This window comes from Elgaria multicarinata, chromosome 19 (genome assembly GCF_023053635.1).
Source record: "Elgaria multicarinata webbii isolate HBS135686 ecotype San Diego chromosome 19, rElgMul1.1.pri, whole genome shotgun sequence".
Classification (NCBI taxonomy): domain Eukaryota; kingdom Metazoa; phylum Chordata; class Lepidosauria; order Squamata; family Anguidae; genus Elgaria; species Elgaria multicarinata.
This window is the reverse complement of record NC_086189.1, coordinates 2,197,177-2,221,515: the sequence shown is the minus strand read 5'-3', so window position 1 is coordinate 2,221,515 and position 24,339 is coordinate 2,197,177. Positions and strand designations below refer to the sequence as shown.

At 48.1% G+C, this 24,339-nt stretch overlaps 1 protein-coding gene across 1 annotated transcript in view; it reads left to right on the top strand.

Annotated features, from left to right (window-relative positions):
* RGS3 (regulator of G protein signaling 3) overlaps nucleotides 1-24,339 on the top strand; it is a 95,536-nt gene that overhangs the window by 52,191 nt on the left and 19,006 nt on the right. Inside the window, exons 10-11 of the mRNA XM_063144456.1 lie at nucleotides 4,835-4,969; nucleotides 20,938-21,576. Coding sequence (XP_063000526.1) covers nucleotides 4,835-4,969; nucleotides 20,938-21,576 — 774 coding nt within the window. The remainder of the gene's footprint in view (nucleotides 1-4,834; nucleotides 4,970-20,937; nucleotides 21,577-24,339) is intronic.

The window sequence follows — 24,339 nt, the reverse complement described above, 5'->3', positions numbered from 1 at the left end:
GTCCAACCTCCTGCTCAATGCAGGAATCCACCCTAAAGCATACCTGACAGGTGGTTGTCCAGATGTTTCCGGGCAAAGTACAAAGTGTTGGTCATTACCTTTAAATCCCTAAATGGTTTGGGTCCAGGTTACCTGTGCGATCACCTTCTCCCATACAGTCCGCCCCACACACTCAGGTCCTCTGGGGAGAACTTACTTCAGTCAGCCAAAACTAGGCTGGCATCAGTTTCCCAGAGGACCTTTTCTTCTGTTGCCCCTGGATTGTGGAACGGCCTGTCGGAGGAGATTCGTCAAATTAACTCTCTCTGTGATTTTAAGGCAGCTTTGAAGACTAGCCTTTTCCGGCAGGCCTACCCAAATCAATGTAAAATCAAGAATTTTTAAGATGTGTTGATTCCTGTACTAATGTTGTTCCCCGCCTCAATCCAAGGGAGAGGTGGGTAAGAAATTATCATCATCATCATCCCTGGGAGCTCTGGGTTCCTGCCACGACACAGGCTCTGAACACCAGACCTCCCGTCTGCCACCACTTATTATGGGGCCACACAGGCTCTGAACGACAGACCCGGCCGAGGCTACTCCCTGCTCAAGCTAAGCACCACCGCTTGATACACCTGAGGCAAGGGATAAAAACCACCTTCCTCCAAACTATGTGGAGAAAAGGGTTTAAAATGAAGAATGGATTTTAATATATATATAATAATGCACTGTGAGTTATATCTGCTTAGGTGAATGATTGTCAGAGTGGGTGTTAAATGTGTAAACTTGAGATGATAAATGCCAAACAGACACGTGGGATTTTTGTGGTAGTTTAAAAACAAAACAATCAAAATTTATTTTTAGAAGTTCATAAGCTTTGTTTCAAATAACAACATTTAAAAACCTTTTTGAAACCTTTCATACAATCCGGTCACTCATTCACATTCGCGCTTTCCTTTTTCTCACACAATCACTCTTGAACTTTCTTTATTATCAGTATTGATTAATATACTTCCACTACGTCCACACCACACCCTAAAGACACCACTCACTACACTGAGCCTCAAATTTCCCAGAACTTAAGTACCATAAACACAGAGAGCACTACAGACTCTAAGAGTACCTAACAAGTCTCCCTGAAAAGCTTTCCTGAAAAAGTCTCTTAATCCCATCAGTCCTTCCCTTATATATCACTCCTTCCCCCTCCCAAGACATTCTAACTCCGCCCACTCAGGCCAACATTCTAAAAACCACAGACTTACAAACCGCAGACATACATTTGGAATTGACTTGTGGGGTGTAACGCCACAGTTCCTCCTCTGCTTTGGGGCCCAGGGGCCTTCCTCTGCGGTGGCTGCTGCTGCTGCTGTGCTAGCCAGCCGGGCTCTTGTCTAACCAGGACAAACCACCTGTCCTGCTGCATGTATCTGGGGTGGAATTCATAGGCTGAGCCAGGCTGCTGTATAAGGGGGTTGTGGCAGATAACGGGTCACTCCCTAATGGTGTGCATGAGTGTGCCCCGAAAATAAATACCTGAGCACCTGAAAGGTTTCCGCAAGCCCCCCCACTGCCCACCCGCTGCCCATGATGCAGCTGAGCACGCATGACTCCTGGCTATCTGAACACCTGAGCTCCTTCCCAGCAGCTCCTGGGGCTCAGGCTGTGGAGCCTCCACTTGGGACGGGGGGGGGGGGTGAAATCAAGGCTCCTGTTTTTCCACTCAGCTCACTGGATGAACTTTCACCTACCTCACAGGGTTGTTTGTTGCAAAGGCAGGAGATGGGGAGGAGGAAGCATGAGGGGAGGCAGGATAGACATGTCATAAATCAGCCAACCTGTGCAGCAGCACCACAGGCGGGTGCAGCAGTCACTTTCCCTGCCCTGCCTTCTGGATTTGCTTCATCCCTGCTGTCATGAACCTCATCCAGTGGCGGAGTCACTGGGCATGTTCCCCTAAAGGTCTTTCTTACTGTCACATCATTCCATAAAAGCCTTTTCCCAGCTGTTAGAGGGAAGTTTGTTTCTCTCCAGTTTTTCAGAAAAAATGTGTGTGGGAGAAATTTGGGGATCCCAAAAGCAAAGTCTGAAGATGGTGCTGTGTGTGTGCTTGTCTTTGTTTGTTTGTCTTTATGATGTGTGTGATGTGTGTGGGAGAGAGAGAGAGAGAGAGAGAGAGAGAGAGAAACTGACAAATGTCTTTTCACCCCATCTTAACAATTTCAGCTTCAATTCAGTACTCTTTTTACAGGCTGAGCATTGTTGTTTTGCCTATGTGTGTGTGTGTGTGTGTGTGTGTGTGTGTGTGTGTTGTATACACCTCCTGTACAAGGAAAAAGCATCCATGTGCAGCGTCCTCCCCACCCCCACTTTCCTTGCAGTAAGTTTGCACAGTGTTACTATTGCCCTGGCCTAATCAAATTGATGCAAGCCATTAATTCCATTAGCTGTGGTGAGGGCTGAGGAGCCGGGCTTCTGAATGGCTCTTGATGGAGAGCACTTGGAAATGTCTTTCCAGCTGCCTCTTGGGTGGCATTCTGGAGAGCTGCATAAAGGGTATATTAGCTACAGCTGGAGCACGGCCACATCCACCCCCACATCCCGCCCAGCCTTGGGAGCCAGAATCGATTCCCTGTCAATCGGCCTCTTGTGCTGCTCGAAGCCAAACGCGTGCAGAGGCTGGGCTCGCAGATAAGGCATCTCGATGCTTTGCATGGCTGAGAGTCCGCTGTGTGCATGTGTGTCCTCCATAGCAGTTCTTTCTGGGGCTTGGGACCCCATGTTCCACCTGTACTTCTCTTACTGTGTTCCTTGCACATTTGTGCTTCCTCCTCCTGGACAGTGGACTTTGTTCTTTCAGTCAGGTAAGGTTTTATTGTTTTTAAAAAACAATGCTGGATTGAGTAGCAGCAACATTAATCGCTAGTGATGCAGGGAGAGCCTTGCGCTGCCTCTGTGGGGTGGTGAAGCTGCTGGGGTTCTGGCCTGGTTCCAGGAATGTGTTTTTTGAATGGGTCAGAGATCTGATGTATGGCACCCACCCACAACAGACACGCACCCGGCCCAGCCATGGTGATCTTTGCACCATCTTCAAGAGCTTCCCCTAGTTTTAGCAAAGCAAGGGATCTGTGGCTTTGGATGCAAGTCCTGGTGAGTGTGCACTGGCCCCTTGTTCTCCCCACAGCATGACTCTTCTCCCAGTTTCCGCTCCTGCTGCTCCTTGGCGTCAGGGGGAGCAGGAGGGAAGGAGGTGCATTAGCAACTGCTCAAGCTGGGCAGGTCGCCCAAGGCTGAGACTGACTCAGGCGCCCTGGGGCTGCTGGGCTGCAGAAGGTCAGAAATAACCCCAAGCCAGACCAAGCCAGAGTGGGCCCCAAGCTGACCCAGAATTCTCCCCTCCCAGCCTGTGGTGAGTTTTCAGGTCCAGGGCTACTTTTATGGTTCCCTTGAAGCTGTTATTGAAAGTCATAAGAGCAAAGGCCAACATCCCAACCAGGAAGGGCATTTTTATTCTGTACGCCATCTTGAGAGAGTTTTACCTTAAAAACAGCCTAAGGATCATTTTACCCTACTCACAAGGCAAGAGGCGTGCCCTGGATGCTGTTGTAGAAGTCAAGGGCAAGCCAGGGTGACGGGTTATTACAGCTGTTCATGACTAAAGGAAGACTTCATCTTTGAGGGCTGTAGCTTTTTGCCCATCAAACAAGCAAATCCTGTTAAAACTGTAACAAGGCAAAGTATTGCTAGAGCAAGTAAGCACAACCTGTACTTGCTTCATCCCATGTACCTGCTTCCCTCGGATTATCCCTGTAGCGCTAAGCTTTCGCGGTTGTTGTTTTTGCTACCGGGTGACAACGATCCTTTGCATACCAGGAAGTGAGTTTAAGGGGGGAAATGTAAAAAATCATTAAAAATCAATGGATGGCCCAATTCAATTCAAATTTGGTATGCTTAAAGCTCTCCCTAATATCTATTACTGTGCCAATTTTGGTATCTTTATCTTTAAAGCTTACACATATGTAAGCATTTCTTTAAAATCCTGCTCCTGCGCCCCAGCGGCGGCTTGGAAGATACACTAAAAAAGTAGGGGCTAAATATGGCGAATCTTTTTGCTTTATTGCACAATTAAGGCAGGATGCATGGGAGTACTTCACATTCAAAGCAGATTATAAAGTGGAAAACTTCTGAGTCCTTTGCATGCAATTCACAGTGATTGCACAGTATAACGCTGGTGTGATAAAGCTCATAGTCTGTGCTCAGTCGGGTAACAGACGGTGATGGCACTTAGCAAAATTTGCCCTCATCCTAGCATCCATGGTTGCACTGAAAATGAGTGTTTTCTAGAATGTGAAATCCCAGTTGGCCTTTTAGCTAAAAGACCAGTGGCAACACCTACTCCTGCCTGGTCTTCAAGAGAAGGCTGAGCTGTATAGAAAAAAGATCTGGGTGGATGTGATGCATCCATCTGTAGATTAATACCCTTACTCCACACGGAAGGTTGAGGCAGAAGATAACAAAAGCACCCACACCTTCCAGCAGAGCCCTAACCCATGTCCCCAAATTCATAAAAGTTTCCTCACCTACCTGCCTTGACTTAATTGCTAAGGCTTGGGTTCTGGCACTCTCCAGTGGGAGGGAGCCTCTCCGTATGACCTTGCACAGGCGGTCTCCCCAAAAGGGCCCCTGCTGTGGAGCTACAGGGCAGAAGGGAAGTGGTATGTTGGGTTCTGCTCTCTGGGTTGTATTCCTCCTCCTCCACCTCTGAATGCTGCAGCTGAGGAAGGCCTCCTGTGGGGCCTCCGGTGCTTTGCATAGCCTCCACTCAGGCTGGCCTCTCTTCTGTGTCTCTGTGTGCTAGAAGCTGGAATGCGTGCTCAGCTTGGAGGCTCACTCCTGTGAGCAGAAGAAGAGGGTGTGCTGGTGCTTGGCTGACCACATCTCAAAGCAGCAGCCGCCAGTGACGACACCGACGGCTCCGCCAGCGGAATGCAAGGTAAGCCAGAAGCCAAGCGGCTAGAAGGTTAGGGTTCAGGGCTCTGCCTTTAGGGGCACCACCTGTCCACCTCCAGTTTGGGAATACAGCAAGCACGGTGGCAAAGCTTCCTCAGGGCAGAGATCAATTAACTGAAGGCATCTGTTTCTGTCAGTGAGGAATGGACAGCAGGCTGGTTGTATGGGCTCCCTGGTTTTGGTCCTTGCGCATTACTGTAATATTGAATGAAAAGGAGATGGTGTGATGGTGGTGACGTGACGACCTTTTGTATGCTGGATGATCACTTGGTGTTCCCTGAATGAGCACAAATGGCTGGAAGATCTTTCTTCAGTTTGACAACTACTGCTAGCCAAGACAATGCCCTGTGCCAGGCAGGGTGGTGCTGAGGCCAGCATCTTGCTCCAGGAGGGTCAAGGGGTGGGGCTAAGAGAAGAAAAGATGAATGAGGAAATTGTTTGTGGGCTTCAGTGTGATGGCTGGCAACCGGTCTGCGTGGCGCAGCTGGGTGGAAGGAGCTGTCTTTGTGGTGCTGCAGCTGCCTGCTTCTTGGGAACCGATCCTGCCAGGTAGCTGGCCGGCCAGCCCCTTCACAACCAGTATGGCTTTCTGTACGGAGATGAGAGCTCTGGCGCTGGCTCACAGTCCACCATCCCACTTCCCACAGTGGTCAAATGGGTCCCTCCAAGAAGCCCACCAAGCAGGGCGTGGGAGGCTGTGGCCTTCCTCTTCTGTGGCTCTCCCGCATCTGTCTCTTGGTGCTAGCCTGCCATAGAACGTGACAGCTACACTCAGTGAGTTTTGTTGAGTTTGGGGGATGGGGGTGGTGGACTGTCATGTCTGCAGGGAGGGAGACGGTTTCTCGCAGCTGCTCTCCCTTCCTTCGGGAAGTCTCTCCTCACTCCACCGCATCCTGCAATTCATCAAGGGAACTGGGTCACTTCCATGTCGGCTCACCCATGTTCCTTGACTGCCCTTGGAGAAAGCTTCATCTCCCTCTTTTTAGAGTGGCTGCCTTTTCTTTTTTTCTTGCCAGGACAAGTAAAATGATTAAGGGGCTGAAGCATCTCCCCTATGAGGGAAGGTTACAACTGTGGGGATTGTTTAGCTTGGAGAAAAGGAGGCTAAGGGGAGACACGATAGAGGGGTACAAAATTATGCATGGTATGGAGAATGTGGAGAGGGAGACATTTTTCTTCCTCTCTCAAAATATTAGAACCCAGGGTCATCCCATGAAGCTGATTGGTGAGAGATCCAGGACAAATAAAAGGAAGTACTTCTTCACACAGTGCATAGTTAAATTATAGAGCTCACTACCACAGGATGTAGTGATGGCCACCAATTTGGATGGCTTTAAAAGGGGGTTGGATAAACTCCTGGAGGAGAAGGCTATCAATGGCTACTAGAGAATGCTGCTATCTCCAGTATTTGAGGCAGTAAACCTGTGTGCACCAGTTGCTGGGGAACATGGGCGGGAGGGTGCTGTTGAACCATGTCCTGCTTGTTCATCCCTGGCTGATGGCTGGTTGGCCACTGTGTGAACAGAGTGCTGGACTGGATGGACCCTTGGTCTGATCCAGCATGCAAGTTCTTATGCGGAGAAAGTGGAGAAGGAGACATTTTTCTCCCTCTCTCAAAATACTAGAACCCAGCAGGGTCATCCCATGAATTATTATTATTATTATTATTATTATTATTATTATTAATAATAATAATAATAATTCTTACCCGCCTCTCCATCCTGATCGAGGCGGGGAACAACAGTAACTATAAAATACATAAAATACTGATTAAAAACATAGTATAAATTGTTAAAACTTCCTAAAAAACATCCTAAAATCATCCTAAAATTCCACTGGACAGACAAAAGGAAGCCCTTCTTCATACAATGCAGAGTTAAACTATGGAGTTCGCTACCACAGGATGTAGTGATGGCCACTGACTTGAATAGCTTTAAAACAATGGGGTTAGAAACATTCAAGGAGGAGAAGGCTATCAGTGACTACTAGTCATGGTGGCTACATATCCTCCAGTATCAGAGGCAGTATGCCTGTGTCTGCTAGTTGCTGGCAGATGCTGGATAGATGGTGCTGTTGCCCTCCTGTCCTGCTTGTGGGCTTATTGCTGGGCTATCTGCTGGCCACAGTGCAAACAGAATGCTGGACTAGATGAACTTTTGGTCTAATCCAGCCTGGCTCTTTTTAAGTTCTGTACTCTGGCTGGAGACAGAGAGATGGACATCTGTTGCATTTCTGCCTGCTGTGAAGCTGTGGAAGGCACTGGAACCCTGCCAGGAAAAAGAGGTGGTATCCCTAAGGCCTTCTTCTCGAGCTTGTTTTCTTCCACAGCCTTATGAGCAAGTGAACACAGAGCCTCTCCTCTGGGGGCCATGTTGGGCTTGTTTCTCCAGCAAAGCGAGGGAGGGGCTGATGTCCGCTGGAACAATCTCCCTCTGCCCCGTAGGGCAACACGACAGCTCTGTTTCCTCAAGCCTGGCCTGCTCTGAAAGCCTTGCTTTTGTTCCCAACAAGGCCCAGGAAGGGAGGGAGGGAGCGGTGCCTGCCTCTGTCCAGCCGTGATCAATTCAGCATCTGGAGTTATGAGGGTAATTTGAATGGGCTGCTTTCTGGCAAAAGTCCTGGCTGGCGCTTAATCCAATGATGGTGTGAGGCCAATTAGTGAGGCCAATAAAATCTTCTGCAAGTTGTCGCTTTTCCTCAGCCAAGGGTAGATGCTCACTGCACAAAAGAGAAGCAGAGCTGGCAAGCGGGCCTCTGTCTTGGCTGCAGCCCCCCTTCACTCCCGCTGGAGACCCCAATGGCTGCAGGACAGCAGCAGCAGGTCCCGGCCTCCCTGCCCTCCTCCTCCACGTGTGGCCTGGCCACATGAGGAGCTTGAGCGATGCTGCACTTTGGGTTTTTTGCCTCAGAGAGGGCAGGCTCACCGTGAAGGCTCGGGTTGGCGACTCCTGTGCACCATTTTCTCTGCTACTCCTGCCCCCCATTCCAATAATAATAATAATATATTTTACCTGCTTCTCCAATTGGATCGAGGTGGGGAACAACAGCAAGCATAAAAGCCTTGTGGGGCTCTGGTGTGTATGTGGCCTTTTGCAATTGGGAGGGGTAGGAGGACCAAGGAAGTGAGTGAGAAGGCGCTGTTGTATCTGTCCTAGAGGGCACAGGCAGATGTTCTGTTCACAAGGCTTCCTTTCTCTTTTCAACCTCATGTGCATACAAATTAGTTTATCTGTTGCTATAATGTTATCAAAAGTTGGTTTCATTTCAGTTATGTTAACAATTGTTTGTTGCCTTGAGCATATTTTTTTTTACAGCAGATGCACAAGTCTTGTAGATAACTCATCCTCAGGGAAACTCACTTCCAGGGTGGTGAAAGGGTAGTGTACCTTTTCAGTGCATGCTATCCTGGTCTGTATTAATGGCTGTGAGGGCAGAGGCAAAGGGACGTGGGTGTGTGGCTCTTCTGGATTATTCCTGCAGAGTCACCTGGAGTGAGAGGCGGGGAAGGCCTCATGCCCTCATGTTAAGTAAGGATGCTTTGCAAAGGACTTTAGTCTGGTCACTGAAAAGTACAAATCTACTTACAAGGGAAGTTGAAGGGTTGGCAGGATTTTTGCACTGTTTTTGCTCCTGACATGTAGAAATTAAGCAGGTGTTTTCCCCCCTCTCTGTTGCTTTCTCTCTATGCTGGGAAAATGCTTGATTTTAGTGTGCCAGGCTACCGTTGAAGGAACACGGCTTGTAAAAATGGTAGAAGTGGTGATGCAGGTGAGAGAGCAGCCAGCCAGAGAGTCATGTGCCCAGGAATGGGGTAGAGCTGGGAAGGCGGATGTTGGTAATGGGAGCAGAAGCACTTGGTAGCATAAAGGAGGCTAGAACTGTTGGCAGGCAACACAGACCCCGACCCCCCAGTGCAGTACTTGTTGGGCACTAAAGGGCTAAAATGGCACAAAGCAAAGCCCCCCTCCTGTGGGGTTCCATGCACTTCTTAGCAACAGCAGACATTTGGAGATCTGCAGGGGTTTTGGCTTTTTTATAAGCCAAAAAAAGGGAGGATTGGGTCTCCCAAATATAAAATTATACTATGTAGCAAATAGATTAAGACATATTGTAGAAGCAATTATAGGAGTAGGAGATCTATATTGGATGGAGGATAAAACTACAAGTAATGTGGAGATGAGCTTGGAAAATGTCTTTTTCAAGGAAGGAGGGAGAAAATGGGTTGAAAGTATAGATAATCCACTCCTGAGGTCTCAGTGGGAAATTTGGAGTAAATTTAAAGGGAAGCTGCTTCCGAGCAACTCTGCCTTATCACCGGTAATAATGTTAAAGAATTTCCCAGAGGAACTGAAGGGTAGATTAAGTAAAATATTAAAAGAGAAAAACAAATTGAAATTAAAGGATTGGTTAAGAGATATAAACACAAGAGAAGATATGGAAGATTTGTTAAAGGAGAAAAAATTATCTTGGTTAGAGTATGGGCAATTAGAACAATGGAATAAAAAGTGGATTAAAGATAATGGAGTTTGTAGAGAAATGACGAAGTTTGAAGAGTTAATAGTAAATAAGGGAAAAAGGTAAAGGAGGAAGTATAGTTTTAAAAGGGTTAATGAGCGAAATATGTAAAATATTGTTAGAAAAGGAGTTAAGGGATAGCTCAAGGAAAATGGTACGGGAGACAGATTTGAAGGTACAAATAGGGCGACAGAGCTGGGAGGGACTGTGGAAACAAAGAGTGTTGAGAAGTATGTCAGTGAGAATAAAAGAGAATTACTTTAAAATTTTGTGGAGGTGGTACCTAACCCCGATTAGATTGAATAAGATAAATGATCAGCATTCAGCAAATTGTTGGAGAGGTTGTGGGGGGAAATGTGTGGTGGGAATGCAAATATGTACAAAGATTATGGAAGATGGTGTTTTTTGAAATCGAAGAAATAGTGGGAATGAAAATAGAACAAACACCAAAGATTGCATTACTGTCACTATTTGAAGATGTAAAATGTGGAAAAGAAACTAAAGAGCTGATATCGAGTTTGCTGACTGCAGCACGATTGATGGTAGCTAGGAACTGGAAGATTCAAGGGGAATACTCTATTGAAGAATGGTATAAAGAAGTATGGGATATAGCTATTAATGATAAACTGACTTGTAATATTAAGTGGAGAAAAGGTATAACTAAAATAAATGAGTTTGAAGGAATCTGGAAACAGTTCCTAATATTTGTGTTTATTAAGGGAAGTGGGAAACTGCCAGCAGAAGAAACGATAAGATTTTGGAATCAGGAATAGATCCCGAGGTGGGGGGAGCACTATTATGTTAAGAATGATTATGTTATGGTATAATATTTTATAGTTAATATCTATTCAATACATATGTACTCAACATTTATTCAACATGTATGTAGTATGTCATAGTTGTTTTGATGTTTCTTTTATTGTAATGTTGTATGTTTAATCAATGTGGAAAAGCAAATATATATATATATATATATATATATATATATATATATATATATAAAAGGAGATCTGCAGGGGGGAGCCTGAGGAGGAAAGAGCTCAGTCAAGGAGGTCCATGCATCATGCCTCAGGGCTACGAGCGTTGCTGAGAAGCGGATGCCCAGGAAGCACTTTCCAGGAAGCAGGGTGCCCAGGGGAAGCACTTTTGCCAACTGTGAGCTGCACAGATGCCCAGGCAGAAGTGGGATGAGGGGGGTGGTCAAACAGCAGGCTGGGAATAGCAGGTTGGGTGGGCTCGGTCTCTTCGCAAGAGTTTGCTCAAGTCAGCCTGGTCTGGCCTTCTTGAATGTAGAGAGAGTGGGACACTCAATGATTTCAGTCAGATGGTGTGTTGATATAAAGTTGCATACATGTCTGTAGTTCTGATGCAAGCTGCACATCTTTGATTTGAGATTTGGCACACGTGTGTCATAGAATAGGCATCAGTTTAGAAGAGGCATCCATGAGTAAGAGAAGGAACAGAATTGCCATCTGCATTTTTAAGTACTGCTTGTCTTAAAAATACAATTTTTAAAAACTGCTCCCTGATTAGCAAGGGGCATCTTTTTGTAGCTTAATAGCATCTACTCTATTAATCTAACTGACTAATCAGTTAAAGATTACAGCCCTAATTCATTTTATTATATTTGCTTTATGTCTTTCCCACAAATGCTCAGGGTGGCTACCAAGTTGCAGCCTCACATAAAGGCTTCTTAGCCATGGATAAGCCCCAGAAGATGTGAGCTAGTTATAGGATGCAAGGTGGCCTGAGCATGTACAGTGCACATTTGCCTCCAGCACTGGGTGGCCACTGCCCATGACTAAATTCCTGGGGATCCATGAAGCGGGATTTTTGGACTGGCAACTACAGCCACCAGGCCATTGGCCCGAGCAATGCTGCTCCTCTTTTAGACATGAAGCATCTCCCCCAGCTTTCTAAATGAGCCATGTAAAATATTTGCTAGTATCGGTGTTACTCAGATTGATGATCTGAAAGGGGAGGGAAAGGAAAAAACTAGTTTTCTTCCTGGTTACATGTGGAGCTCAAAATATAGGGAGGCAAAGGGCCCCCCAACCCTCTTAGCTACTCTTTTTAGAAGGATCTGGAGAGCATGATTTGGCTAAAATGGGGGAGGATTAGTGGATGGGGGTCATAGCTTTCACACTCACCCACTCAGTAATTTGAACACTGGCTACCAGCCTAGTCACCTGGAAGGAATTCTCCCTCACCGCAGGCTGTTTGAGAACTAGGCTTTTATCTCAGTGCATCCCTGAGTAGTTCCACAAATAGGCAATCATGGGATGGAGCACACTTGCTTATCTCCAAAGCTGGCATGTGCTCCAGCTGCACCTGATAATCACCATTCCGCTTTGCCTGTTAGCGAGATGTTGGCTGGGCTAGAATGCCTTTGAGAAATGCTTTTAGCCTGCACACATTTGCACTTGAGCCCCTGCTGTTTCCCTCCTCCTTTTTCAGGTCTCAAGTTGTTGCCTCTCTGAGTGACAAGCTGACACGTCTTGACTCTTATGTCTCTGCATCTCAATGTGCACCAGAAACTCCCTATACAGATAGTAAATGTTGATGGCTTTGTTTTGTACAATACATACAATAAATTCCATTGGGAGGGTAAGCATTTTTTTTTAAGAAATCCTTATTTTTTCTGAACAGGTAAACATAAAGGTGGGTGACAACAAGTACATTAGGCTGGTATGATTTTCATGGGTGAAATTTGGGCTAAACAGAATGAAGATGGTGTTTTGAGTGTTCCAGGATTTATATCTAGTACATTGGAGGTTATGAGCAGGCGTTGGCTGCATCCCACATGTAGCTTTTGCTCTAACAAAGCACAAAGTCACGTGCCTCCCACAGCCCTGATCAGTACATTTTACAGGCCGCATAGTTAGGATCACAGAAAAATACAATGCCCTACAATCTGTTACCAATTGGTCATCTGGAGAATGTGCCTCAGTGCTCCAGCACATGTGTTTAGATATGTGTTCACCAGAGATGAGATGCGTCTGCTGAGAAATGTAACTTTTAGGGATTCTGGAAAAGGGGCAGAAGCATCATGGCAGCCCTTGTGAACATCTCATGCCAGTGACACTCTGACAAGGCAAAACTAAGAGACGGACAGGAAAGGTCCAGAGAACAGGGAACAGTTTTGAACGTATGAAAACCTTCCTTCTGCAGCACCTGCCTTACCACATGGCCAGCCCAGTGAGTCAGTGTCCTGTCGCCTCCCCTGATGATACTCATTGGAAAGATGTGATATTTTGTGTCGTTGTGTGGGTCCCAAGGGGACGTCAGCAGGTGTCCGTGATGCGGCATGGACCACCCATTTGGCAGCAGGGTGTTTACACCCAAGATTCCCCACTCCCCCTGGTCAAGGAATGAGGCGTGTTGGAACCTGACCAGCTCTGCTTGCTTCCTGAGCTGGAGTCTTATTTACAGTTGAACCTCTCTTAATGATAGGTGAGTCCGTTGTGTAATTAAGCACTTCAGCTGGCAAGGAAGAAGGAGCGAAGAATGGGAAAAGGGCAGCAATCAGAGTTGAGTGCTGGGTAAACATCTCAGGTCGAAAAGGGCCTTTATTAGCTCCAGGCCTCTGAGCAGGATTGGCGACCTGGCTCCGTTAGTCAGAGGGCGGATTGGGACAGGGTGGAAAGTCAGGCTGGGATGGGGGACAGGAAGCATAAGGCCATGGTGTTTCCTGGCCTGTCTCTTGCTTGTCAGGTCTAAAATGGCCTATAGAATGGTAGAAAAGTTGTTTTCTCTCTCTCTCTCTCTCTCTCTCTCTCTCTCTCTCTCTCTCTCTCTCTCTCTCTCTCACACACACACACACACACACACACACACACACACACACACACACACGGCAAGATGTGACTGCTGCTAGTTTGGATGTTGTTGTTGTTTTAAATAAGGATTAGGCTAATTTATCAAGGATGTGTGTGTGTGTTCCTAACATTACTAGAGTTTTTGTGAGGTGTGAAAAGGAAGCCAAATATGCAAGCTTTAAGATTATACAGCTCCCCACTTTTTTCTTTCTTTCTTTGCAAAATAACCTTGCAGTAGGGCTAGCCCTACTTCCTGAATCTCAGCCCCTTTGCTGTGATCTGAACTGGCTGCCTTCGTGTCCCAGTGCCCTCTCTCTTAAATGGAATGGGTGGGAATGAAAAGCGTGGATTCATGGCCGCGAGTAAACCCTCCACCAGTTTAAAAACAGAGCTGCTGTTAATCAGAGCTGATCTTCCTTGTTCACAGGCTGTCCCCCTCGTTTCTCTCCTCTTCCTGACAGAGATGCACGGCAGGGAGCCAGCTTGCTCCATCCCTGCAAAGCAACATTCGTCTGTTCAGAGCTGGGTGGAGCAGCCCACAGCCCTGGATTCTCCACCTTTGTGGCCACCCTTTCTCCTCTGCACCTGCTGTTCAGTGCTGGATGGCCCAATTGCATCTCAGTCCACGATTGGTCATATTTATACAGCACCATGAATGGGCATAGTGCTTCACAGCACAAGTAGACATTACTGTAAGTTCCACAGAGCAGGGACTTGTTTTGAGTACCAGAACTGAGCTCACAGTCCTTTTGCGCAAAAAATCCACTCCCTGGTTATCGCCCCCAACTTCCTTAGTTTCCACAGCCTAATTTGGAAGTGGGGGTGGGGGAAGCCCTTTTGGTTGTTTCTCTTTTTGAACTGTTGGTGGTCAGAAACTCTTGTTGATCTACTGCAAATCACCCAGAGGGACCCTGCCAGTAGATCCCAGTCCGCTTTCATCCCTTCTCTCAGTGTACCTTGTTTGTTAAAGGCTACATATCAGTCATTCCCAACAGGCTCATAAGGAAGGACATTAAATCTAGACCTTCAGAAATGTGGGTGAGGGGCCACAGAATTTTGGTTAAATGAAGATGACATCAACCACCCCCCGCCCCACCCAAAAACATTCAAAGGTGTTTTTTTTAAAAAAAAAACAACGCCAAAAAACAAACCATGAGAATACAAATATTGTGGCATTGTTATTTATGACATATTTACCTGTGTTGGAAATTTTTACCTTGCTTTTCACAAAATGACCTCAAAGTGGCTCACAATAAAAACATGAAACTAAAATATAAAAATGCAAACATATAAAATAGCAAATAAAACAGAGTACATTAAGAGAAAGCAACAACTGCAGTTGACATGGCCAAAAACCCCGGGAAAAGCCCAACAATGGCAGCGTGTTGCTACTCAGAAGCCCCACTGAGGAAGGTGTGCTTCTGCCTGCAGTCTCTGCCCTTGGTCAAAAAAGGCAGAAGAGAGAGGACTGTCTTCCATCTGCTGCCTGAAGGGTGGCAGGGAGGGTGCCTAGGGAATGTGCCTAGGGAGGCAACTCCAGTCTTTGGGCACTGCCACCCCCCACCCCACAGAAAAGGCCTCCTGTCTAGTTGTCACCTGCCTCACTTTCAAAGTTTGGGGCACCCAGAGAAGCACCTCACAAGAAGATTACAGCAGCATGACTCATTGGCAGATTTTCTTTCAAGAGTAGCAGGCTTCAAAATGGCTCCCAGAAAGTTTGGATCAGATTAGAGAACTGTGATGAAACCCATGCAGGCACTGCCTCTCATTGGGCAACCCTGTGTGTTAAAGTCTTCTGGGGGAGATTATTTTAATTGAATCCTAACCCTATCTCTTTAATTGAAGCAGGCAATTCATAATATTGTAAATAGCAGAACCAGTAAATTTTCTCCCCAAATCCACCGCCTGGGGCTTGTGGGTTTGGACGCGCCGAATAGTACAACTATGCATGGTAACAGCAGGGGATTGGTAGCTGATGGGTCTCAGAGTAGGGCTCCTAGAATGCAATTCAGCACAAAGTTTTGTTTGTCCTTTACTGGGAGAGGAGGAACTGGCCCAAGGGGGAGGGGCAAGGCCAGGCAGGAATGATTTCCCTGTGGGTTATGAGGGTCATTCTCCCCACTCCAGCCCCGGCTTTGCTGTCAGGCCCAAGAGCTCCAGGGAACCCTGTCAGAGCCAGAAATAGAACGGGAGGCTCTGAGGACCACTGTCTGAGGAGCAGCTTGTGCATCCATAGAAGGACCAGCTGGCTGCAGTGACGTCTCCATGCCGGAGTTGTGCTGCGGGTGACTCTGTCGGATGCTGGCTGGCGGCGAGGAGCTGCTGCTCTTGTGCTTGTTGCTTGGGTCCTCCGTGGCAGGGGCGACCTGGAGAACGGGGCGCCATTTTGTGAGACAACACGGGTAGGTGTTTCCAATGTGCCTATGCCAAGAAAGCCCGTGGCAGAGACGGTGCGTGGGGTGGGTAGTGCACATGAGCTGGAACAGCCACATTGCTGGCGACTTGCTTGCAGAAAGGAGGCAGCTGGGGGAGGGTGTGTCTGCAGGTGTCTCACATCTGCTACCCAGCAGAGTTGCTAAGCTGTTGAACGTTGTCAGGTAGGGAGGAAGCAATTGGAACTGAGGAGACTGCTTGGGTGTGTTCATCTGTCCCAGGATTGTCTGCTCTGTGGGGCAGCGGATCTCCAGAGCCTCAGGCAGAGGGCTGGGCTGGGCTGGGCTCTTTCCCACCCCCTCTGCCTAGTCCTTTTAAAATGGGAGACCTTGGGGAGTCCTGAACCTTTGCCTGCAAAGCATGTGATCTCCCCCTGAGCTATGGATCTGAGGGGAAAAGGGGTGTCTTTCTTCCTGCTGTCCAATGAGCAAATGCAAAGTAAGACGGGAAGGTTCTGTTCTTTTAACATTTGCCTAGAAGAGAGAATTATGTTCCTGGGAGGCTTCTGCAATTTCCTCTGCTAGGTGAGGGCTGGCACCAATCAGCCTCAGAATCCCATTCCTTTTACCAGCAGCATGACAGGCAGCAATCAACAAGTGGGACATCTTCCATCCTTGCATCTCCAGACTAGGGGAAAGAAGCACCAGTTGAGTTTCTGCCGGTGAAAGGCACACAGTCTCATCTCTGTCTTTCTACAAAACCACTTGCCAGCTCATTATTGCTGCTTTTATTGTATTACTGTTTTTTTTTTTTTTGTTCGCAATACCATACCAGTCCTTTGTGTTTTATTGCTGTATGCCACCTTGGGAGGGCTACTGCCCTGAATGGCATCCAAGAAATATTTTAAATAAATAAAAAATTCGTGTTTTGTTGCCTTCTGCTAAGCACTACTGAAGTTTGGAGAAAGTGAGTAGGAGAGTCTCTTTGGAGCAAGGGGAGAGGGTTGTGCAGGTCCCTGCCGTTTCCCAGCCTCCATTCAAATGAGAAGATCTCCATCTCTCTTCCAAAATCCTCTGTGGCTGCCAAAGGACTTGGGGCAAGAGGTGCGGGGTGGGGGATTATCTCCTCCCCTTTGTGCTGCAGCTTTGAAAATGTCAGAAATCACAGGATGAGTGCCTCATTGTAAACTCTTCCAGAGTTCAGTGCATCTGCCAGAGTATTCAGGAGGAGGGGTAGGTGTCAAGTTTATGCACACCAACAGTGTTCCCACAGTCCTCAGTGCCCTTGTGCTCTGGCCGCATGAGCCAGCAAGCAAGCTATGCCCCACCCCACCCCGGCAAGTGCCTCCCCTGTTTCTTGTGGCTCAGCACCAGAGCCTTGCTGTACCCCATAAGTGGCAGCCTTGTGGCTAACGGCTGATAAAGACGTGGCTGATGCGTGGCGTGCACCATAGAAGAATTTAGGCAGCAGTAAAGGAGATTGCATCTGTTTGTTTAAGTTGGTTGTTGGTGGCAGGGCAGAAACAAGAAGCAAGCCAACCAGATTGAATTACAGAGGAATGGCCAATGGTGGCGGGGGGGGGGGGGGAGGCCCAAAGCTGTCCGCTCCTTGCATTTGGGCGACAAGCGCTGATTCCCAGAGCACTGCAGCTTAGAGCCCCAAAGTCCAGCAAGAAAACAAGGTTCAGGCAGCTCAGGTTGATCTTGGTTTCTAGACAGGATACGGAGAAGCAGTCCACCTCCAAGTACCAGATACTGGGGACAAATGGGTGTGATCCATGTCCATGTCTTGCCTGTGAGCTTCTAGGGGTGGAGGGAACTCAGCCACTGCTGGAAACTAAGGGTGGGACCAGATGGATTCCCTTTGGTCTGGTCTCCTTCGGAGCTGCTTCGAAGTCTCTCTACGTGTGCAGAATGCTTTCCCCTCCTTCGCCAACCTCAACACATTTAGGGTTTGCGAACAGGCCTAGGGAGCTTCGGCGGTTGGGCCATATAAAAATGAAATAAATAAATAAATAAAAATAGTCACAAATGAAGTGCTGCAGCCTCTTCTGGTATGCCATCCATCCATCTTCAGGGGATGGACTAAGAGACAACCACAAGACTGGTGCTTTCACCCTTGTCTGTATCCAGCAACTTTCTGAGTGCATATCTTGCTCATGTCAGGGACTCTGATTGGATTTGCAAGAGATTTAATTTAATCCAGAAAAATATTTCCTTGTTTAATGGTGCCTGCTCATGTCCTCTTAAGTTTTTATCTGATGGGGAGAATCTTCAATAGAAGGCACACCAAGTCTTTTAAGGTCCCCCCAACCATTAGACTCAACAGGCATCTTAATTGCTGCATGAGTAAGAAACAGTGTGTGATTAACCTGGAAAGGAGTGCACCAGAGGCAGGTGTCTCGTGATAACAAGGGCTTCCCTTTTTACCATTTCCTGATGGTAGTTTGTGCATTCTAGGAGCTTGCCGGGAATGAGTGAGGGATGGAAGCAAGATCTTGGCCGTGAACTTCCATGCTGTCCTGCTTCTTGGCCACTTCTTTCTTCACTTCTGCAGGAAGCAGAGTGCAGAATGGAGCAATTCCTCCTCCTGTGCTGGTCTTCTCCTGGGGGAAGGAGGCAGTGGAGAGCTAAGTGCTTTGTATCCCTGTTGGTTCAGAAGGGGGTGGTCAGACTGATAGATTTAACGGGGCCTGTAGAGAAGAGAGCATGTGCAGAAAAACACACACATCTGCAGGAGGCTGAGGACCAGCTGCAGTCCTGTTTGCGTGTACTACTTGGAGGCAATGAGCAGGAGAGTTCAGGATCTTGAGCCTGGCAGTTGGAAGAAGAAGCGACCCTTGGACTCTGCAGGCAGGCAGTTGGCTCGGGTGGCGGTGGCAAGATGGCATCAATCACATGGCGAGGCCGTTTTAGCCAGGTGTTGCTGAGCTGTAGGTTGCGTTCCCTCCCCAGTTGTCGCCGCCGCACGTGTGCGGAGGCCAAAAAAGAGAAGTGGGTGGCCACAGATGCCGGGCTTTCCACCTGGGGCAAATGTTCCGGAGCAGTCTGCACCTGGGAGCTTGGGGGCTGGCCAGAGGGCTCCAGGGGCGCAGCACTGGCTCCCCCAGATGCTCGCAGCTCTGTGTGTGTGTTTGAGGGTGGGGGTGGAGGGCGCTCTGGGGCTGGCAGTGATTGGTTCCCCTTTCCTCCCTGGCTCATCTGGACTCACCAAAGCCCCTGGGGTCCGACTGCAGAGCCCCGTCTCAGAGTAGCTGCCAGCCTAGGCTGGCTCTTCTGAGAAGATTAGAGCTCTTCACGGCTACAGAGCCTGCCCTGCAGCTTTTCTAGGAGAGACCGATCAGGAATCCCGGCTTCTGAACATGACTTCCTATTTCAGTGTCCCAGTTGCTGAACCTGAGAGTCACGGACTTGGCTCCTTTCTGGGTCACTGAGTTTTGCTCCCTGCTGTTCAGCGAGTTCCCCTGGCTACAGAATCGGACTCAAAGAGTACTTATCAATGGAACCTTCTCAAACTGGGGAGAGGCAACAAGTGGGGTACTGCAGGGCTCAGTCCTGGGCCCAGTGCTCTTCAACATTTTTATTAATGATTTGGACGAGGAGGTGCAAGGAACGCTCATCAAATTTGCAGATGACACCAAATTGGGTGGGATAGCTAATACCCTGGAAGACAGAAACAAACTTCAAAGTGATCTTGATAGGCTGGAGTGCTGGGCTGAAAACAACAGAATGAAATTTAATAGGATAAATGCCAAGTTCTACATTTAGGAAATAGAAACCAAATGCACAGTTACAAGATGGGGGATACTTGGCTCAGCAATACTACAAACGAGAAAGATCTTGGAATTGTTGTAGATCGTAAGCTGAATATGAGCCAACAGTGCGATATGGCTGCAAGAAAGGCCAATGCTATTTTGGGCTGCATTAATAGAAGTATAGCTTCCAAATCACGTGAGGTACTGGTTCCTCTCTATTCGGCCCTGGTTAGGCCTCATCCTAGAGTATTGCGTCCAGTTCTGGGCTCCACAATTCAAGAAGGATGCAGACAAGCTGGAGCGTGTTCAGAGGAGGGCAACCAGGATGATCAGGGGTCTGGAAACAAAGCCCTGTGAAGAGAGACTGGAAGAACTGGGCATGTTTAGCATGGAGAAGAGAAGATTGAGGGGAGACATGATAGCACTCTTCAAATACTTAAAAGGTTGTCACACAGAGGAGGGCCAGGATCTCTTCTTGATGCTCCGTGAGTGCAGGACATGGAATAACGGGCTCAAGTTAAAGGAAGCCAGATTCCGGCTGGACATCAGGAAAAACTTCCTGACTGTTAGAGCAGTACGACAATGGAATCAGTTACCTAGGGAGGTGGTGGGCTCTCCCACACTAGAGGCATTCAAGAGGCAGCTGGACAACCATCTGTCAGGGATGCTTTAGGGTGGATTCCTGCATTGAGCAGGGGGTTGGACTCGATGGCCTTGTAGGCCCCTTCCAACTCTGCTATTCTATAATTCTATGATTCCTTCCTGCTTGCTTCTCTTTCCCTTTATTGTCTTCCTTGCCACAGTTGTGCACGTTTACCTTGTAAATGCCTCAAGGCAGGGAGCTTTGCTTGTGTCACTCTGGCAAATACCTTCACAGCTGGCTGCCAGAGCATTGGCCTTGTGTGCGGAACGGTCCCAGTTCAACCCCAAGAACCATCTCCAGTTAAGAGGGTCTCATGTAGCAGGTGATGGAAAAGACACCTCTCTCCCCCTCCCCCGCTCCACTGCCAGGGACCCTGGAGAGTCGTGGCTGGCACTCTTGAGTAGACATGACTGGGCTAGGCGGGCCACTGGGCTGGTCCAGGGAGGTTTCTTATATACACAGACGGTGCAACAGACACAAGCACCTTTTTTCCATTTGCAAAGGGTATCAGGCCACAACCCAGTGACACAGGCTGTGCTCCATGCAGGATTCCCAGCCAACATGGCTAGTGGTCAGGAATAGACATCTCCTTTCTGCACAACCCCCCTTTATGCTGCCAATGTGGGCCTTGTTCCAACCTGGCTTGACTGTTGTGGCTCCAAAATGTGGAAGCTTGGTGATGGTAGTTCTGGGCAGGCAGTCTCAAGAATACACACCTGAGCTGCTGCTGGCATTGCCATCACCGATTTAGGCACAGCCTCTGCTGAATCCTTCCAGCATTTTTCTTGAGACACTGACATCCCCTTCCCCTAGGCATGTGCTTGACCCTTCCCCCTTTCTCCTTCTAGATGCTTGAGCCAGAGGCTGAGACAGCTGGAGCAATGCCCTGCATGGGAGAGGAGCAGCCCAGCCACCTAGCCCACCCAGAGACAGAGGAGTCGGCTGAGCAGACCATGACGGTGGCCCAGGGCAGCCCTAGAGAAGAGGAACCAGGGACACGCCTTCTGGGGCAGGAGCAGGAGCCCTGCAGCAGCTCTGCAGCATTCACCATCCCCACATTGCGGCTGGACAGCACCTTCAGCCAGGGCACCATGGGCATTGCAACTTTGGAGTTGGGTGGCCTGGTGGGCCTGGCTGATGAGGAGGAGGAGGCGGAGGAGGAGGAGGAGGACAGCGATGAGGGCTACCTGCAGCAGGGCGAGAGGAAGCGCTGCAGCATGTTCGAGGCCTCCACTTGCAATCCACCCTGCAACCTAAGTGTGCAGAATTCGCTGCGCCGCCGCCGTACCCACAGCGAGGGCAGCCTCCTGCAGGAGCCTCGGGGCGGCCACTGCTTCACCTCCGACACCAGCCTGAACTACGCCGAAGTACAGCAGGGACCCAACTCTAGCTGGACCCTGCCGTCCCCCAAGACTCTCAAGAAGCAGCTCACGAAGAATGGGGGCTCCATTCACCAGCTCACTCTGCTCTTTGTTGGGAACCGGAAGGTAGGCCAAGCAGGGATGGGTGTGGGGGGAGGGGGCAGAAAGGCACCGTGGGGGTATCCCTTCTCAGTGTGAAAAAGAGATGCTGCTAGGAAAGTCTCTGGAGTTGGCACCCTGCTCCTCCAGCCTGCGTTACTGCATTCTCTTTAGAGTAGCCTGGCATCTCCGCGATCCTGATCTGCCAGCCGCTTCTTGGCCTGCCTGTTGGGTCGGGCGGGCCTTGCCCCAGAAGGTCTATTTCGACTTAGAATCATAGAATAGCAGAGTTGGAAGGGGCCTACAAGGCCATCGAGTCCAACCCCCTGCTCAATGCAGGAATCCACCCTAAAGCATCCCTGACAGATGGTTGTCCAGCTGCCTCTTGAATGCCTCTAGTGTGGGAGAGCCCACAACCTCCCTAGGTAGCTGATTCCATTGTCGCACTGCTCTAACAGTCAGGAAGTTTTTCCTGATGTCCAGCCGGAATCTGGCTTCCTTTAACTTGAGCCCATTATTCCGTGTCCTGCACTCTGGGAGGATCGAGAAGAGATCCTGGCCCTCCTCTGTGTGACAACCTTTTAAGTATTTGAAGAGTGCTATCATGTCTCCCCTCAATCTTCTCTTCTCCAGGCTAAACATGCCCAGTTCTTTCAGTCTCTCTTCATAGGGCTTTGTTTCTAGACCTCTGATCATCCTGGTTGCCCTCTTCTGAACACGCTCCAGCTTGTCTGCATCATTCTTGAAGTGTGGAGCCCAGAACTGGACGCAATACTCTAGATGAGGCCTAACCAGGGCCGAATAGAGAGGAACCAGTACCTCACGTGATTTGGAAGCTATACTTCTATTAATGCAGCCCAAAATAGCATTGGCCTTTCTTGCAGCCATATCGCACTGTTGGCTCATATTCAGCTTGTGATCTACAACAATTCCAAGATCCTTCTCGTTTGTAGTATTGCTGAGCCAAGTGTCTCCCATCTTGTAACTGTGCATTTGGTTTCTATTCCCTAAATGTAGAACTTGGCATTTATCCCTATTAAATTTCATTCTGTTGTTTTCAGCCCAGCACTCCAGCCTATCAAGATCACTTTGAAGTTTGTTTCTGTCTTCCAGGGTATTAGCTATCCCACCCAATTTTGTGTCATCTGCAAATTTGATCAGCGTTCCCTGCACCTCCTCGTCCAAATCATTAATAAAAATGTTGAAGAGCACTGGGCCCAGGACTGAGCCCTGCGGCACCCCACTCGTTGCCTCTCCCCAGTTTGAGAAGGTTCCATTGATAAGTACTCTTTGAGTCCGATTCTGTAGCCAACTGTGGATCCACCTAATAGTTGTTCCATCTAGCCCACTTTTAGCTAGTTTGTTAATCAGAATGTCACGTGGTACTTTGCCAAAACCTTTGCTGAAGTCAAGATATATAACGTCCACAGCATTCCCACAGTCCACAAGGGAGGTTATCCTATCAAAAAATGAGATCAAATTAGTCTGACAGGATTTGTTCCTGACAAATCCATGTTGGCTTCTAGTAATCACTGCATTGGTTTCAAGGTGTTTACAGATTGACTTCTTTCTAATCTGCTCCAGAATTTTCCCAGGGATGGATGTCAGACTGACTGGTCTGTAGTTCCCAGGTTCCTCCTTTTTGCCCTTTTTGAAGATAGGGACAACGTTAGCCTCCTCCAGTCATCCGGCACCTCACCCGTCTTCCTTGATTTTGCAAAGATAATAGACAAAGGTTCTGAGAGTTCTTCCGCTAGCTCCTTCATTACTCTTGGATGCAGTTCATCGGGCCCTGGAGATTTGAACTCATTCAAGGAAATTAGGTGTTCTTTGACCATTTGTTTATCAATCTCAAACTGCAATCCTGCCCCCTCAACTTCTGCTTCACTTTTTCCAGGGGGTCATAGACCCGCTTTTGGGAGAAGACCGAGGCAAAGTAGGAATTGAGCACTTCAGCCTTTTCTTTGTCATCTGTTATCAATTTGCCATCCTCATTAAGCAGCAGAACCACCATTTCTTTCCTCTGTCTTTTACTACTCACGTATCTGAAGAAAGCCTTTTTATTGCTTTTAGCATCCCTCGCTAATCTCAGCTCATTCACAGCTTTAGCCTTCCTGACGCCATTTCGGCACTTCTGCGCCACTTGTCTGTACTCTTCTTTTGTAGCCTGGCCTTCCTTCCACTTCCTATATGTATCCCTTTTTGTTTTCAGTTCATCAATAAGCTTTTTGTGGAGCCACATTGGTTTCCTCTGTTGTCTTCTATCTTTTCTCCTTGTTGGAATTGTTTGTAACTGTGCCTTTAAAATTTCATTTTTTAGATACTCCCACCCATCCTGCACTCCTTTTCTCTTTAGGCTCCCTTGCCACGGGACCTTACTTATTATAGTTCTGAGTTTATTAAAATCAGCTTTCCTAAAATCCAGAGTACGTGTATGGCTACGCTCGACTTTTGTCTCCTTCATAATCAAGAATTCAAGTATGACGTGGTCACTTTCCCCCAGAGTTCCCGTAACTGCCACTTTATCCACTAAGTCATCCCTATTGGTCAATAACAAGTCAAGGATTGCCGATCCTCTAGTTCCTTCCACCACTTTCTGTAGGAGAAAGTTATCACCCATACATGTCAGGAATTTCTTGGAAGGGCCGCTTTTGGCAGTAATGGTCTCCCAACAGATATCAGGGTAATTGAAGTCCCCCATCACTACTACATCACACTTCCTTGAAACACTGGTAATTTGTTTCTCAGAAGTTTCGTCCTCGTCTTCTCCTTGATTGGGAGGTCGGTAGT